This window comes from Oryzias latipes, chromosome 13, assembly GCF_002234675.1.
Source record: "Oryzias latipes chromosome 13, ASM223467v1".
Classification (NCBI taxonomy): Eukaryota; Metazoa; Chordata; class Actinopteri; order Beloniformes; family Adrianichthyidae; genus Oryzias; species Oryzias latipes.
In genome coordinates this window covers 30,377,865-30,396,561 of record NC_019871.2, presented here as the reverse complement: position 1 = coordinate 30,396,561, position 18,697 = coordinate 30,377,865, and the positions used below count along the sequence as shown (strand labels likewise).

The 18,697-nt window shown below is 42.6% G+C and overlaps 1 protein-coding gene across 9 annotated transcripts in view; it reads right to left on the bottom strand.

Annotated features, from left to right (window-relative positions):
• Positions 1–18,697, bottom strand: part of LOC101161430 (protein-tyrosine sulfotransferase 1) — a 41,189-nt gene that overhangs the window by 15,123 nt on the left and 7,369 nt on the right. For all 9 annotated transcript variants that reach the window (XR_909917.3, XR_002291588.2, XM_011483001.3 and 6 more), the window contains one exon: positions 7,539–8,585. Coding sequence is in view for 7 of the 9 variants with exons in the window: in XM_011483001.3 (XP_011481303.1) it covers positions 7,539–8,533 (995 nt within the window). In the remaining 2 variants the exon portion in view is untranslated. The remainder of the gene's footprint in view (positions 1–7,538; positions 8,586–18,697) is intronic.

The following is an 18,697-nucleotide window of genomic DNA, read 5'->3' as shown; positions in this document are numbered from 1 at the left end:
AAATGAAATATTGCGATACACCGCCAATTGATTCTTTCCTACACCCCTAATTTCTGCCTTGTTATAGCTGCATTTTACAACTAAGATTTGTACATTTCTGACTATAAGTTATTTCTGCTAAAGCAAAAATGCAATTTCAACAGGAATTGTTTGAATGGTTAGCGCTCTTGCCTCACAGCAAGAAGGCCCCCGGGTCAAGTCCCGGCTGGGGGACCTGAAAAACACAACATCAATGGGGGACCTTTCTGTGTGTAGTCTGCATGTTCTCCCCGTGCATGCGTGGGTTTTCTTTGGGGACTCTGGCTAATTGGTTACTCTATATTGTGTGATATTGGCCCTGCGACAGACTGACGACCTGTCCAGGGTGTCGCCCGTAAGTGGCTGGGATAGGCTCCAGCAGCCTCGTGACCCCGAAGGGACAAAACGGATCAGAAGATGAATAAAATGAGTAGTATATCCAAAGAATAATCGTCTACATAAATTAACTATAAAATGCTTTGAATAGAAATAAATAAATACATAAGAATAGCCAAATGAAAGCCAAATTAAAAAGGTGGGTCTTCAGCCTCCTCCTAAAAACCTCAACGGTCTGTGTGGCCCTGAGGACCGTAATGGTGGAACAAGACTTTAAAAGTCATTCACTTAAATAAGAAGACCCAAGACTATAAAAAACATTTAACCATTAAGAGAACTTTAACATCCATCCGTGTCAAAGTCATTTTATAAGTATCATCCTTGCACACATCCTGTTTTTCAAATGAACTTTTCCATTAGGCCTGCACAGTTAATCAAAAATGTCTCAACATTGCAATATCAGCTTGCATTGCATCCAAAATGTTTACACACATGCTTAGACAGAGAAACCATCACGTTTTAAAAAGCCCAAATGCACACTTCCTACATTGTTTGTAATTGTTCCCCAGATCAGTTTTGCTTCCATGAGTTTTACCAGACATAGATAATCGTTTTGTTCTTTGGCGCGTTTCCCATACATACATGTCCTTACGGGTCTCCAACTGAGATATCTTGCAGTAGAATTTATGCTGACTTTTATTTAAATGAAAGTGTTGCAATGAAATAGAAGTGATGCATTAGTTGTTTTTTGTTTTTCCATTTGTTCATATCGTCATCGCAATACCACACATCATGATATCGTGGAGTCCTTCTGTCCATTTTAAACTCTTAGACAAGTAAAACGTCAGGAGAAAATGTTGAAGCAAATATAGAAAAGACAATTTAACTAGAAATACCAGCAGAAACAGTATGTCTATAATGAATCAAATAAAGTTTTTAAAAAAATGGAAATCCTTCACACTTTTCTCTCACAGCTGAGATTCAGTTCAAATCAATTTTATGTGTGTAGCCCAAAATCACAACCACTGTCGTGCCGATGGGCTTCGTATCGGTAATCGATGAGAGATCTTCCCCTGAAATGGCTGAGAGCTGGAATGAACACCTTACAGGGATTTCTCCTGGAGGACTGACTGAGCCATGACAAGTGGAAACATGTTGGTGGGTTTTTGGAAACCAGTGACAGCTACATTTACAAACACCAAAGGTCCTGTAATTCCACTCGCCAACACAAAAACAAAACAAGAGGACAATGACAGCGACCCAGTTTTGGATCCATTACAACTGGATTTCCCCTGGAAAGCTGGGCTGTGGAGCATTTCCTTCCTGCAGAATCAAAGCCTCCTTTGGCATAAGTAGCATGCATTTTATGCTCATCTTCCCCACGGATGCAATAGGCTCCTCCCCCAGGTCTACTGACCACCTGCGGTGCAGCCCATCTGCCCCGTGTTTCCTGCCTGACAATTTTTCAATAAGGCAATTCACTTTCCTCTAATCCATTTACTTTGCAACTGAATCTTTCCACTGTACAACTATTGTGTCTTGCATGATTAATAGCATGAAGTTGTTTGTTCATCTCAGGAGGATGGTGGACAGGCGGGCCCGGATTCAAACATCCACTCTGCGATACACGCACAGAAAAAAAATCATTAAGTGACTCCATCAGGACCCAGAGGCTTCAGCTCCCCGTAAGAAACCTTTGCAGGCAAAAGATGCTTGTGTTTATCCAGAGAAAATGCACATACATGCATATGCATGTAGTTGTTTTATCCTGTTTTTAACCTGACTTTAAAACAGAGACACTATTATAAACAGAAAATACTTCTAACAAGACTTAAATTCTCTTCAGGTTCATCATTCTTAATATTCATAGTCAGGGAATAAGAAAAACAGCAGTATTTACCCTAAGAAAAACAAAATAAAAACCTTTAAATCAACACTCAAACTCCTGTATAATGGAGCTGTGGGATTAAAACAGCTCCATTCACAGCAGAAGTGAAGCGTCAGACAGCAGCTTTCTCCTTCAGAGCCACATGCGTGTTGGAAGGAGGTGGCTTCATTCAGCTCACCTGAACTCTGCTGTCAATCAAACATGTGACACAGCACTTGTTATTATCAGAGGTTAGCAGTTTCTTAAACCCCGTCTTGGTCAGAAAATCTCCCCCTCCAAATGATCAGCGTTTGAAACCACTGCTTCATTTTTAGAAACACTTCTGAGTGAATGTTAAAGAATAACCAGACCCCATCAATGTTTTAGCTTTCCCCTCCCATTTGGACCAAGTCCACTGGACTAGCAGCCCCCAACCTTTTCTGCCCCTAGCTCCAGTTTATAGTTATTATTTAGCCCAGCTGTTCATTTCAGAGACAGAAGATGAGGACTTTGATGGATTTTTGGATGCTGTTTGATGACTGAAAAAAAGAAAAATAAATCACAACCAACTCAGTTTTGCACTCGCTGCCTTTTTTTAAACACACACTAGCATGCACGCGTTACCGTTATGTTTTAAAGTGTCGCGCCTTAAAACCCAGTGCACCTTTTGTATGCGTTAAATACCGTAAAATCACCCATAACTGAGACTGTGCCCTATGACCCGGTGCGCCCTACGGTCGTGAAAATACGGGTAAGTTAATTTGAGAAGTAATGTCATTGACCAGAGCAGCCCTTTATGGACATGAATCAACATGAATCCTGTGAGCCTGATCCAGATGTGCTGGACAGAATCTAGTGGCTTTTCAAAATAAAACGTTCATCAGAATAAAAGAAATAAACTAAATTATGTAGTCTTTCTGTGCCACCCGGTACAAAGTTACCAAAGGATCTTAAATTCTTACATTAAAAAAAATATTTGTAAATAGAATTTGACTAAAAAAATTTAAAGCCTGCAAGAATTACTTTAAAGGAAAACAGATTTGTTGATTTCATTCATCTCGTTTTTATCAAAGATAAATTAGAGAAGCATAAACTTTTCTTTTGTTTGTTTTCCTATAGCCCAACTGTCCAGCACTTATGCTAAATTGTTGATGGGAAACGATGACCTACTGCAGGACAGCTCTGTCTCACCTCACCGTAATGGAGCTGACAGTAACTAATAACGGTATTGATGCAGGTTCTGGTCATGGCAGTAAGTCTCGTTTAGCATGCAGTTTATGAGCTGCTGTTGGAAGCTGTTAGGCCTCCAGCAGCACTCCTCTAAATAGGTCTTGATGCAGTTTGATGGGAACGGCAGCAGGTCGAATCAGCTGCCATATCCCATCATTCAAATGTAGCCACGCCCCTTCTCAAGTGCTTAGCATACGATGCATTACAGTCAACCCCCATGACACCTGGAGGAGGTCTACTCAACCCCCCCCACACTCTCCAGCGTCTCTATCCGAGTCTGTGGGGGTGTAGCCAGGCCACAGACCGGGACCTTGGCTTTGCATTAGCATCAATTACATCATCCTGATTTAATGGAGGCCCGTCTGCTGGGAGACTCGCTCCATTACTTATCCCAGAAGGGGGAGCCGTTCGATTTCCCCTCCCTAACTTCTCTGTAATCTTGATGTCTCTGTGCGACTCCTAATGGCTCCTTGGTGCTACTGAGCCCCACCCTGAGTGAAGGAGCCTGTTAATTAATAATTGACAAGCAGCCGGCCATTAAGAGCAAAAGTGAGAGGTGGTGGTCATGTGACCAGGCCAGAGGCTTTCTGCCATTTCTCTTCTCGTGTCAGGAGTGGATGGAGCATCAGTCTGAGTACCAATGACTTTAACTTAATGAGAGTCCTGATCAGTCGTGGATGAAATGCAGGCTTCAGTCTCCCTCTGCGCTCATGTGTGCACCTCTCTTTGCAAGGGTCAGATTTCAGAGAACAGTGATCAGTGTGAGGCAGGTTACTGTCAAATAACTGACCGTACTTATAAGGCATCGGCTGCCTTTTAAATAACACAGGCTGTCAGACAGACCAGCACTTTCCATTGACTCGACCACAGCTTTATAATGAACCATGAGTGGCATCCTGAGAACAGACAACGCTGTTTAAACCAGAAGCACTTCAGGTTTTGTTAGGAATTGGTGATGAGATCTAAAATGCTTTGAAGAAAAAATAATTAAAGTGGGCATTACACAATGGGACACAAGTCATTTCAAGTTAAATTGAATTATTTTGGGATATTTGTAAGACTTGGTAAGTTTTATTGGATTCTAGTCTAAAAAAACAGTAAAAGTGTTTTTTTTTAGAAGTATTTGCTGTCAAACTGAACAAACATTGAAGATTCACTTTTTGAGATAATCAAAAGAGACTTTCAGATACATCCTAGGACAATGATCTTCAACCCAGGTCATTGTCCTGCCTGTTTCTCAAACATTCATGTCCTTACAGGCTGTTTATTACGAAGATCAGGTATGTTCAACCAAAACCTTCAATCACCAACCAATTAGAAGTGGGTGGGGCAGGGATAGCTGTTAAACAAGCAGGGTGGCAAGTCTTGAAGTCCTGGGTTGAAGGACACTCCTGAAGAAGCAATGCATCCAGAGTAAGAAGCCCCAACTCTGGACGAGTGCCCTCACATTTCAAGTACTCTGCATTTCAATGTGCACACACCTGGGTCAAGTTTAAACATGATTTTTTTAAGCCCAGGGCTTCATTCTAAGGGTGAAGGATCCACCATGGAGGTTTCTACAGAAAGATCTTCAGAAATGACCCAACACAGCTGCCCCTCTTTCATCAGTGCCAGAACGATGACATCTCTGATAGAGGAGACAGTTTTACCTTAAATGCCTGAAGTATTGGTCTCACATTGGCCATTTATTAAAAAGAGAGATCTAACACTTGAAATGGTACTAAATAAATAAATCAAATCCACGGTTACAATTTTCCATTGCATGTGAAAACAGCACAAAGCTATTTTGAGTATTCATTGAAACAAATCCATTTTCTGGTTAGATGCTTAGCGAAATGAAACTGGGATGTTACAGTATTTCTCCAACACTTCCTGCCCTGGTGGTTTTTCATTGTAGAGTTTTGGAAGGACCTGCTGGACAAGTGGTGAACTGATGGAATAATGAATGTTGGCGTTGCAGTTTGAAGATTACTACAAAGATGACGTTGGTATTTTCAAACAGGTGTGTCGTCCTCTGTTTTAAATGATCAACCACTAAAACAAAAAGCAAAGCAAAAAAATAGAAATTAGGGTGAAACGCAGCAGATCATCAGATCTCCAGCACGCTACAACATCTAAGACTAGAGGAAGATTCTTTTGACTCCGCTGAGGAGCCGACAGCTTGTGAAAAGAGATTGAGGGCAGCTTCTCAAGCACAGGGAGTGTGTGCAAGCCACAGATGTGTGCTGTGGCTAGGACTAAAATGCCACATTTATGAGATCATCACCATCCGTGGTTCTAAACCCATCAGGGTTCAATGGAGAGGACACTCAAGGCGCTCAGAGAGGCAGCAATGACCTTCAGGGTCACATGGCTGACTGCATCCATGTTCAGGGAAGCTGAACACCCTCAAACACACTCAAAGAATTGAGGCGGCAGAAAAACCCCCATGCACTGCAGATGGAAGCAGACCGATACATGCCTTCTGAGATCCAGGAAGATCATTCATGAGTCATTCTCTGATGTGAACCTGCCTGTGAGAAGCTGCCTTCTTCTCATCTCAGTGGTCTATTAGAAATGTCATCATTTCTTACAGCCACTGCACACCCACATTTAATTGGAACCAAAAGAGAAAAACAAGGTTTGGAAAATATCTGATAACTGGTGTGTCCCCTAAGATAATAAATCTCTTTGAAATCAGGTCAAAAAATCTAGATGAGCCGCTCAGTGTTAAGGAATTTCATCAGGAAGCTTTTCCAAGGAAAACCACTGAACTCATGTCAAACATTTTAATAAAAACCATGAGGAGTGGATCAAATGTCTGGAGGACATGGAGCGTTTCTGCCGCTACGTGGCAGGAACAGGATGGTAGCAGGGGGGGGGGGGGGGGGGGGGGGGGGTATCAGAACAGAGAGAGGCAAGGAGTAGGGTTAAAGCCTCTGGAGGGTTTTGTCAGAAACTTCCAGCCCCTGACTCCCGAACGAGGGAAACCAAATAAAGCTGACAGCAGACAGGGAGGCAGGCACAGAGGGAGGGGGGCACAGTTGGGAGTGCACCAGTTTCATGTTGTTCTAGGCAGGTTCCTCCCTGTGGACAGCAGCAGGAAATTTCATTCACAAATTAAAGGCAACGTTAGTCTCTTGTGAAAGCAGCAGTGAACACCTATTTTTCACCCAAAACTGTACAGATGTGAGATTTGACAAGCCGCTGACACAGACCTGTCCCACGTGTCAGTGTGCTTTAGGTTATTAACTGTCCCTGCAGGCTGAACCGCTGAAATGGACATGCCTGAGCTCATTGCACTGAGAATGTGGCACATGGCTAGCCAGGCTCACCATGTGAACCTTGTGAGCCTGGAAACAACTTGCCTTTCTTACAACAAACATTTACCATGATTGTTCTCACAGCTTTATAAACCTGCAGCTGTGGGGCAAAACAAATCGAATTAAAGGAGGAGGGGCTGCCCCACGCATGGGCACATGTTCCCAAACCCTTCCAAAATCCAGATTCCAAGAAGCTTAAGCATTGGATCAAGTGATCCAAAGAGAAATGTGCAGTGGAAGCCAAGCCCAGCCTCATGTGGACTGCTGGTGAGTCAAAGCTTTCTCGCTGGAATACCGTCCTCCATGGTGAGTTTTAGCGCACACTACAGAGCATTGATGCCCCACCCAAACCATGTGCTACTCATACAAAGGCCTTGCGTGTTTCGCTAACCATCTTCTGAGGGGTTAAGGTAGCTGTAGATCAGCATTTTACAAATGACTCCATAACTTAACAAGGAAAGCAGGAATGCATCAATGCAAACTTCCAAAGGTTCCAGGAATTGTTCCAGTTCTGATGAGGATCAAAGACTAGACTGAAAATGAGTGAAGAAGCAGAGAAGAGCTTTAACATTGATGGTGACCTGCTGCTTTGGTTCATTTCTAAGTCGGGATCTGCAGTCTTGGGGATAAATATAGCTAAACTGTTCAAAGATTTTTTTTTCCAGGAATACCAACCAACTACACATATTTGAAAAAGTGAAAACAGAATACAGTACAAGGTCTGAAGTTAGGAGAATGAAGAAAAAAAGAAAAACAAAACACATCAAACCATTAACGTGACTTACTTGGAAAGGGAAACTCCCCCAGCTTTCCCAATGAGGTCCTCATGGTGGAGGACAGCATCATTCCAAGGAATGTCTAGGAATTTTAGTAATGTCCTCATCCATTTTTCAGGATGGAGAACCAACTGTTCATAGTGCACAGGGAGGCATTTGTCTGCTGCATCCAGGCACTGAGTGTACATGGTCTCGATGGCCCGATTCCATTTCGTCAGGCAGTCCCGGTAGCTGTTCAGGTCAAACCCCGCAATGGTCACTTTCCTTGAGATCATGGAGTGGACAGAAGCTCGCCCGTCGCGGATCATGAGCAAAAACTTGGCACGAGGAAAAATCTTGGCCAGGTAAGAAAGAGACTTGAGCGCGAAAGGGTCCTTGTTGCAGAGGAAGCTGGCAGGCTCGCCATGTTTGACGATGATCTCCAGCAGGAAGGCCTGCATGGCTGCATCCAGCACCTCATCCGTCACACCAGCCTCATCCAGACGCATCTTCTCCCGGCCTGAACGACTCCACATTTGCTTCATAGCCAGGATGCGTGGGATGACACGGGTTTCCTCGCCACAACGCACATCTGGGTGTGCGTCCAGCATTGCTCGCATTAGTGTGGTCCCACTGCGAGGCACACCACCAATGAAGATGAGAGGCATGTCTTTGTTGTAAACGAAAGGCGTGCTGAGATTCTGGCCGGTCCGTAAGGTGGTCCGCATGCTGCCTCCGAGCGCTGACAAAGGCAGGACCCCGCCAGGTAGGCTGCGCTCTTCGAAGCGATGGTGGCACTCCATGGCGTGGCGGCCAAGGTAAAAGACTGTGACTGAGCTGATGACCAGGCAGGCCACCAGCAGGTTCTGCTTCAGCTTTCCCAGCATGCCGTAGGTCACAAACAGGGTAGGGCAGGGCAGGACAGTGTCACCACAGAGGCAATTCAGGGGGAAGGGTGGGGGAAAATGAGTCTGAGGGTATTGACGTTTCCCACCCTTTATGGTTGTTTGCTGGGTACTAGACATGGATCAAGCTCCCTGGTGTACAGCAGGTGAGGAGTCCACAGCTCCATCAGGCCTGGAGAGTGACATAACACAAACACAAACACAAAAAGCAAACATTAGTGTTGACAACTCACCATGTTAAAACAAGACAAGTCAAAATCAGCAGTAAAAGCTCATCAAAGACGTTTTCTCATCTGGCAGATGGTGACAGTGCTGCCATCAGTGCGTCCAGCCAGAACCACGAAGCGTCTCTCCACTGACTGATAACCCGAGGCGTTCATTTGACAGGCCACTTCATCGCACGGCAAAGTCAGCGGGCCGACAACTCCAGACAATTATGGATATGAACAGCAACAAAATGAACTCAAAGGTGAAAGACAAATGAACCCAACAGAGCTCCATGTTCGCTTTGATTCATTAATGTCATGTGCATCAGATGTCTCAGTCACACACCCCCTGCTGATAAGGATGAGCTTGCAGACTAATTATGAACAGACTCCACTCAAACACGTGTAGGCTGCACAAAAAGGCTGCGGTGGGCTGACTGACAGCTTCTTTGCTGGCAGCAGAAAGCTGCAGGCGTAATGCATCTGATTTGTTGAGGATGAGAATCCAGGCAAAGGAGGGAGGGAGGTCAAGAGCAGCATCCGGCTGGAAAGCATGGAGCTATGTTGCTCATAATTACATGGCTCAGGAGCCACACACAGCCTGACAAGTATCAATTCAACCTTTATGTTCCACCTAATGATCAAACAAATAATTAAATACAGATCTGTCCTTAAGAGACTTGAACAATTAGAAAATCTGGACCAAGGACTAACTTTTTTGCACTTATTACAATGATGAGCCAAACTTTTTAAACTTCTTTTTCAACTGCACTGCATTTAACCGTGGTTTTTCAGAGTCACTTTTTGTTGTAATGTCTATTTGTTGCTGCTGTAAGGGAGACGGGTCACTCCGGTAATGCATTTATCACAGCATGAAATGAGCTGCATTGAGCTTTTTCAGTGTTTCCACTCAAAATGGATTAGAACCAGTCACACATGGACTATCACCAACCATCCTCTTCCCATTGCTATTACAATAAACACAATGCATTATATTTGGTTATGCCACGGTCCGGGTGAATACTCGATTCTGATTGGCTGCTGGGTGTGCATTAAAAAGTGATATACCACAGGATAACCGCACGGTGAAAAAAGAAGTTCCGGTCACCTAGCTTAAATGTTTTGTATCACTGCGCCGGCTTCTTTAAAACAACCTTTAACTTCATCATTTGGACAAAAACAAGCGGTAAGAGGAGAACTTTCTGTCTGAACTGATGCTTTATTCAACCCATTGGAAAGATCAGTATATATATATTTATATCGCTTTATATCGCCGAATCTGTCTTCCGCACTTCGCGGAAGCAAACATCCTCCGCTTCGCGTTGCACGGTTCAGGCTTCCACGGCGTGCATTAAAAAGTGATAAGGCACACTTCGTCGGCCATTAACCCTTTTTTTTTATTAATACTCACATGATATTATCCCATTTACACAATAAAAATCTCCTTCTGTCCTCACACTTTTGTCTCCAATGATTCACTATGGTGTGTGCAGGCCCACTGACAGTGCCTTGGTGGCCTCGGTGTGGCCACCAACAAGTGGGATCTTTCAATAACCGAGAATTTTGCAGAACATTCTTAACAACGTGCTGAAAAAATGTTCAGGGGTAGCTGGCTGCCCCTGAACTGCCACAAACTCTCTTTCCACTGACCCATTCTATTTGTTTCTAGTCGAAGCGCCGCTGCTGGAATTTGTGGGACCAAGACTATCGATTTGGTACAAACCAGACCTGAATATGAACAAAAAGTTGTCAATGTGTCTTTTTAATCCACTCATCATCTGAGGCTCCTTTCACTCCACTCATCAGACACATCACTTCACTTTGACCACAGAATTTATGGAGTCTGCACACACACTGGAACATCTGAACCTGGCCTATCAGAGGGCGGCTGTGGCTTTTCCCCCTCTCTGATTGGTTTAGACCAGGGGTCGGCAACCGGCGGCTCCGGAGCCACATCTTTCCTCTTTCCTCCTTTCCACTCTTTCCTCCCTGTGCTGCGGCTCTTTGTGTTTTTGTAACATGACTATCATGTTCTAAGATTGTCGTGGTGCCTTTAACACCGTCGGGTAGCGCAAGCTGGCAGGAAGAAGAGAGCAGCATGAACGCGTGGAGGGGGCGTGTCTGCAGCTGTGAACGCCGTCCAGAGTCTGTTATGGGACGGAAAGTTTTTCTGGAAAGACAGTCAGTGGCGATCTCGTAGTGACAAATAAACGCCCCAAAAAAAAGCATTTTTCCCCCCTAGACTAAAACCACCCATTTTTTTGCGTAAAATTAATTATATTTGCGTCAGTGCTGCTACGATGACCGTATGCTACGCTGTCTGTGTAGAACACTGGATTTGTTTTGAAAGACGGAAAAGTCTATTCAAGGTTGTGGAAAATGGACAAAAGATCAAAGGAAACATCACGCTCATAAAGAACACAAATAATTTATAAATAATTAAATAAATATCCTGACAACATTTTGAATCAATACAAGTATGGCCAAATGAACTATGGTGATATATCGGCAAAAGCATTTTTTCTAACACATCTAGTGTTGCGGCTCCCTGTGCTTTCATCTCAGTGGGAAACTGATCCAAATGGATCTTTGAGTGGTTCAGGTTGCAGACCCCTGGTCTAGACCATGCCTTATCGTGTCTGTTTTTGAACCACAGGTAGGTTTTTTTATAGAAATTATTTCTTTATAGCTCAAAACTACTTGGCAAATCAGAGACTTTTATTGGTGGCACCATTGAGAACACGGGTCACATGTGCGACTAAATTGGTGGCATTCTAAAACCCCCCTCAAAGACAGCTAATGTTGCCGTTTTTCCACGAAAAGAAAGCAAGTATCTCTGTGAAAGGAAAAATTTAATATAGACTAAAGATTAGTAATAAGCAATGGTAACAACAAGGAAACCTTTGGATTACCAAACAAGATAAAATGAATAAACCCCAGAAATGACTTCCTAGACTTATTTTAAACTGTAGTTTGAAAAACAATGCATTGTTTTGTCATTTATTTATTTTTAGAAAAATTTACAAACAACTGAAAACTACTTCCAAGCAGGACAACAAATCATTTTTACCACTAAAACCACGAATGAAAAAGGAAGAGCATTTCCAGGTCTCCACTGTGGGTGTCTCCAACAAGTCAAGGAGCTACACAAAATGATGCCAAGACAGATGAACACAAGCAGAATATCACAGTCCTTTTTGTGCAACACAAGAGTCCAGAAGCAAACATCAAGGATTGATCTACCAAGAAAATAACATTTCCCGGTTGCAAAATCCCCACATCTAGGCTCTCTGAAAACCTGATAACATGGAAGGTAAGTGGATAGAAATTGCAAATGTCCTGTATTTGTTAGCCTTTGTTGGTTATGTGTGACTACAACCACAAGGTGGTGGTAAGCCATATTCCAACATTTCTACAAACATGATAAGCTTGCAGAGATTGAGCAGGGACACATCCTTGGTGCTGCAACCTACAGCAGCCAAAGCGCTTCCCAAATCCACACTAGTGGTGCTTTAACAGAATCCAAACTCTTGTTTCTAGCAAACACTGGCTATCCTCTAGACTGGTCTCTGAAGAACAAGTGCATCTTCGGAAGGGAAACTGAACATTTGTTAGGTAGGCGACTGAAGGTCCTGCAGTCCACAAAGATCAGAGATGTTTCCGCAGCTGCTCTTCAATTCACTTTTGGATAGTATTGGAATGCTGTAAGTGTTACTTCAATGTTTATTTTCCTCCCTCCTAGCTGAGAAGAAAACTGTGACTCAAACCTGAGGAACTTTATGTTCAGTTTTTTTTTGTGCCTAAGGCACAGACATGGATCCTGGCACAGACAGAAAACATTGATTAGCCAGGATCTTATTGAGAAATGTGAAATTGAATCAGGTGTTATTAGTCTTTGTAAAGTTAAGTGAGAGGACAGCTTTAACCAACAGAGAAAGACAGACCTTTATGGCCTTCATGGGCCATTTTGTCTCCTTTCAAATCAAAGCTGAAATGAAAGAACCAGAGAGGACAGGTGATCTATACCTTCATACTATAAACTTAACTTTCAATGTAGAGGTAAGAGGAGCAGAGAAAAACTGGAACAACTTTGTTATGTGCCGATTACATTGAAGTGTAGTCCCAGCAGATGTGAGGAAATGGGACAACTGCAAGCTGGACTGTAGCGTGTTCTCTTCATAGCCGCTGCTTTTGACAAATACTTGGTTTTGAAATGAGGCCTGGCAGCAATCTGCCCCATCCAGCTCCACACAAAGACGTGACTGACAGGTCGTTGGTGAGGTTGTAGATGTGGAAAAGGAGACTTTTCTACGATGGATTTCTCTTTCCAAGAAAAACATTTTACGTTTGTGGAAAGGTGTGGATCTCTTCAAATGAAACAGTAAATGATTCAAAACATCTGACACAAAGGAACCTACAGTCTGCTGGGATCTGATGCTCATCCAGACATTTTTAATCAGCCACTGAGGCGCCTTCTTTACCCAGGACCCTTCTGTTAGTGTAAAAAAGACCAGAGTTTCAGGGTTTTATTTCATGTGGATAACAAAGATGCACAGGCTTCACAGCTACACTTAACTTCTGAAAATGTCTTGATACTCACAGAAAAAGGATGAAATGAACATAAATGTGTGCTGAGCCCTGGCAAAGTCCCAGCGTGACAGAGAAACACAGACGTCAGAAAAGCTGCACGACTGCAGACTCTCTCAAACTGACTCATTACTTACCTAAATGGCTGAACTCTGTAGCTTTAGAAAAGTGAAAGGAAAAAAAAGGCTTTTCATGCTAAATTGGTTTTAAATTGGCTGCTCCGCTTCCACGGATGTGAGCTTTTCCAGGTTTGTAAACATTTTTAAAGCCCAGCTGGCTGTTGAGCCACTGGCTGCTGCTGGGGGTTCAGTTGATAATTCCAGCATTTTAATGAATCTGTTACAAAGGGTAACCACGACAACAATGAAGCTGAACCAGTCCAAGCAGAAATCAGAAAGCCGAACTAGAAACAGCTGAAAGCAGCAGCAGCAGCCGCAACTCAAAGGAATATGCGTCCAAAGTTGTTTTTACCAAACAAAGGTCTGGTGTGTGTTTCTGATTTGAATAAAAGATGCTCTAAAATAAAGACAATCATCATCTCAGCAGTGGGATGAAGATTAAGGAAATGCTAAAAAGATTCATCGGCTTGTGGAAATGTGTGCAGAAGGAATCCGACACACTCCTCCTTTCCTGTTTACACTCATCTGTCAGGACAGAGAATCTCTCCTAGATGTTTCAGTTCAACTCCAGCAGGAATGACAAAGACCCAGAGCTGAATCATGAGGCCGAGATGAAAACACGGCAGTGAATCAAAGGACCTAACGGCAGAATGGTGATGGTCAAAGAACCTCTGCGGATGCTAAAACCTCCAGAGACTCCTGGAGTTCACCTGTTGCTTTAGATCCGGGTCCAGATCCGCTCTTTTAGTGAGCTTTTCGTTTGAAGACAACAACATTTTTCTTCTTCTTTTTCAGTTCGTCTTTCTTGGCTGTTGCCCAATCAACCTCCTAAACAGAATGCCTTCAGTTTGCCACATTTACATAGATGTTCAATCGGGAGCAGATCTTTGTTTTGATTCTATAACTCTGGATCTATTTCTTCTATGGAGGTTTGAACTTTGAGAGTTTAAACAAGAGAAACACTTTAAATGTTCATGTGTGTGTGAGAAAAGTGGATCAAGTGTTTAGTCAGGAGTTTTACAGCCTTAGGACTCTGGAATTCTATGCAGATTTCATGACTAGCGGGTTATTTTTACAACGTAATCCAGTGATGAAGGAGGAAAGACTGTACGTGTGATTTCACGTCTCGACACGATCCGTTGGTTAGGAGAAAAGTTTACTTGATTTGCTTTTAAACTACGGAGTGATATTTCTGCCACCACGATGCACACAAAACTTTCTAAGTTGCAAGTGAAAATGTTAAATATTTGATTTTCAATCATTTTTTTTCTGCTCTGATATTTTTTTTTTTGCTTTCAACTTTTTTTGCTTTCAAAAACGTTTTTTGCGTTTTGCAAAACATGTTTTCACATGCGTTGTGTCCATTCTGGCTTTTTTTTCTCATCTATAACGCATGCAGAAACATGTGTTTTGCAAACGCAAAAACGTTTTTGAAAGCAAAAAAAAAAAAGTATCAAAGCAGAATAAAAAATGATTGAAAAGCAAATATTTAACATTTTCACTTGCAACTTAGAAAGTTTTGTGTGCAACGTGGTGGCAGAAATCTCACTCCATACTAAACAGACTTCTTTAAAACCCAGAGAAGCCATGAGGAAACAGAAACGTGAGCTGGGGAAAACAAGCGGCCTTCATCAGAGCAGGAGCTCTGTTCAGACAGTCCAGACCGCATTGCGCCGCCGCCTTCCCAGAAGGTTATGCAAACCAAAATGAGCCAACTGCCTGCTGACGTTGTAAAGGAAATGTCAAAGTTTCACAACAAACCCTTCCAGCTAATGCTGTGGCCTCCCTGTTAGGTCAAATTCATTCAAGGCTAAGCTGCAGATACATCTGCCATTATTCTCCATGTGCAGTGATGCAGGGGTGTGAAGAAACACAGAGCGTCAGGTGACCTGTGCTGGTTTCCCTTCATGTTAAAAGCTTAGTCTCTTCTTTCAGCCCACCTGCACATCCTCCTCTGGGATTCAGTCTTGCTGATGTGAGCCAAGCGACGGCCTGACGTTTCAGCACGGCTGCTGCAGCTGCAGAGAGAGGGAACTGCCTGCCCGTTCACACAGCTCCACAGGATGAATGGAAGTGAATTCATGAGGTCCAACGTCATGCTTTCAAGGATGAGTCAGCAAACCAACCCAACAAGCTAAGGGTTTTTCACGAACAAACAGGAAGAGAAGCCAATAGCGGAGAAATAGTGCAACTAGATCTGAAAAATGAGGGAAAGGTGTGAAGAAGAAAAAAGATTTGGAGATGAAGCTGGCAGTGCAGCACTGCAATGCAACAGCACAAAGATCAGGGTGGGTTAACAGAGAGGTTCACTTCTCTGCTGCATCACTTTGAACTGGATTTTCAATGCTGACAAAGCACAGATGGGAGGATTCAGAAGGCAGAGCCCTGTCAGGTTCTCTCTGCATTCATGTTTGTGACTAGAAGATCTGCAATCTGTGACAAAACGAAAAGAAAACTGAGGAAGTGCTGCACGATTCACTCCTGACCAACTGCAGTTGTTCAGTGGGACCCAAAGGTCATCTCTCAGTGCACTTTGGAGCCAAACTCATGTCATTACAAAGATATATTATTGACAAAGTGAAACAAAGCTGAGTGTATAACAGACCAGGAAGAGAGGCCTGAAAGTGAAAGAGCTTAAGCTCATGTGGGCAGCAGGTGAAGCTAAGCGATGACGAGGATGAAGGTTACATTTCAGGAATCCTGTCACCTCAATTGATAAGAATGCCGCTTCTTCAGAACAGGATTAAGTTTATTTGTTTTCCACACTCCTGCCCTACATAACAGCTTTTAAGCGACAAACGTTTAAACAGTGGTTGTTGACCATGTTTACAACGTTCCTGGAGCTCATTTATTTCAACGCATTTGCTCTGCGTGTACAACACATGAGGACAGGTCAGAGCGTTAAAGAGGGTTAAAAGTACTTGGATGTCAAAATCAACATGTTATGTACCTTGATATGTACCAATAGAAAAACATAGAAGTGAAAAACCTAAAAAGCAAATTCCTCTCTAAAAAATTGAGCGTTAAGACGAGACGATAGGACTTTAGCTGCAGTAAACTTCCAAATACTGTAAATCCTGTTTGAAATAGTAAACGATTTATTTAAAAGTATGTTAAAATCAATCCTGGTCTATAATTTACATTTTCCTTATGAAATTATTTTTGTACAGATTCATTCAGAAAGGCAACGATAGGGAGTTAAAAAATAACCCAGATACTGTACAAAGTAAACTGGGTCATAGTTCCACACGGTGGGAGAGGAGAACAAAACAGAAGGAAAAGCACAAGCCTTCTTCAGACTGAGGAGGAGAAGGTGGAGACTGGAGACGTGATGTGCTCAGAGGTGAAACATGGCCTGATAAAATGAGATCCAGATCAGGTTCATGTTCACACTGCGGCTAGAATGTGTTTGTGTTAAATTAATTGGAGCTCTTCTCTTCTGCTGCAGATACTTTATCCTCCACACAGGATATTCCATCATTGATCTGTTAGGGTTAGAGGGAAGCTGCTCTCCATGAACTGAACCAGAGCGGTGAAACCCAACCACATCAGACATTTAATAAAGAGGGCGACTCTCCGCCTCAGGAAGCCCTGATGTGCTTCTGTGTCGGAGGTAGGAGAGGGAGCAGAACACAAAATCGCCGTCCGTGTTCGCTTCGCTCAAAGGCATTCGGCACCAAACCAGCATTCAGGTTCTTCATTCAAACAGGTTACATAATGAGCAGGACAGTGATCAGAGCAGGACCACGGTCTGTTACGATGGCGCTAGAGCTCAGACAAGCTGCATAGCAGTAGCTGCTGCTGTTTGGAGCTAAAGCTGCCTCATGCAAAACTTGAAAACAAAAGCCGTTTGCTCACATCAGCCTGATTATGAGACAGTTTCAGTACCAAGCTTTAGCCAACTCAAAAAGCTGCCGTTATTTTTAAAGTAGCATTCCAGATGTGCTATACCATAGTCATAGTGCATCACATAGAAAGGAGGACTTCTAGGTTTCATACGTTGTCTTTTGCACAGACAAGCACGTTTGCATTCAATACATCTCCGCATCAGTTTTCTGTGTGGCTTACATGTGGTTTTGTATGTGGCGTGTACCATAATAACATTCAACATGGCTGTAGCCACCAGTCATGAGTTTAAAGAATATTCAAAGAGGATTCTCTTTGAAAAAAAGAGCGGTTAGCTCTTTTTCCAATCGAAAGATCATTGTTGATGACCATCATTCAAATAGTCATTAAGAACAAATATTTTGTCAAAACTGTTGTAATTCTGCAGCTTTATTTCCTTAAATCTGTAGCTTAGAGTTAAATCACACATAAGAATGAGTATCATGTATGCAATAATTCACCTAGTGCCAATTTTATCATCAAAAAGCACAGAGGCATAACCTTATGGCCAAAAGACAAACAAGTTTAATCAACACCAATTTCTTCAGTTTGGATATTAATTTAACATGTTCCTGCACATGCAGCACCCATCAGGTAACCAGTGACTCTAGAAGGCGCCCAGACATGGAGGAAAACACTAAACTGAAAGACATTTCCGGTGACCCAGAAACAGGAATACTTCATTCTGCAACACGGAGCCTTGTTTTAGCTGTGATGCAGCTGTTTTCTCCTGACACATCAGTCTTCCTCAGACTTGCATCACTGTCACCCGTCGCTCTGCCTCCTCTTCATCGCTCACCAAACAAACTGCATTAGTGTCTACCTGTCCCCAAATATGCAGGTGCATATTCTCTTCATCACAGCAATGCATCAGCACTCGTTCTTCTGTCCAAGTGCTTAGAAATGCACAACGTTCCTGATTTTACTAAAACAAAAAAACAATGTCCTTCAGGTGCTAAAGGTGTGAATTAAAGTAGTGATGCACGATAATGACTTTTTACAACCAATACCAGATATTTTCCTGCCTCTTGTAGCCGATACCGATACTCAACCGATTTTCTTTTTTAAATACTTAAGAAAAAAATATTAGTGTGTACAAAGTAACAGCGAACGGCTCTAATGTTTTCAACAAATTTGCAGAACTAGTTTTACCTGCAAATAAATAGAACAGATTGTACAAACACTTTATTAGCCTTTTCAGTCTGTCATACATCTGTGAACAGAGAAAGTGCATTTCAATGGTCAGAACAAATACTCAGTTTAAATGAAATAGCAATGTAACAAGTACATTTTTAAATAATGCCTGATATAATAACCTGCAAAAGAAATGGTTTACAGTAATCTTAAAGTGCAAAAATATTGCTTTGTTTGAAACTGAAGTGCAGAATAATAACTATCAAGTTTTTAACTGATGTGCAAAATAAATGGTTGCTCATAGAAAATAAACTTTTCAAAAGCATTTAAGCATTTTACAAACCAGAATGACA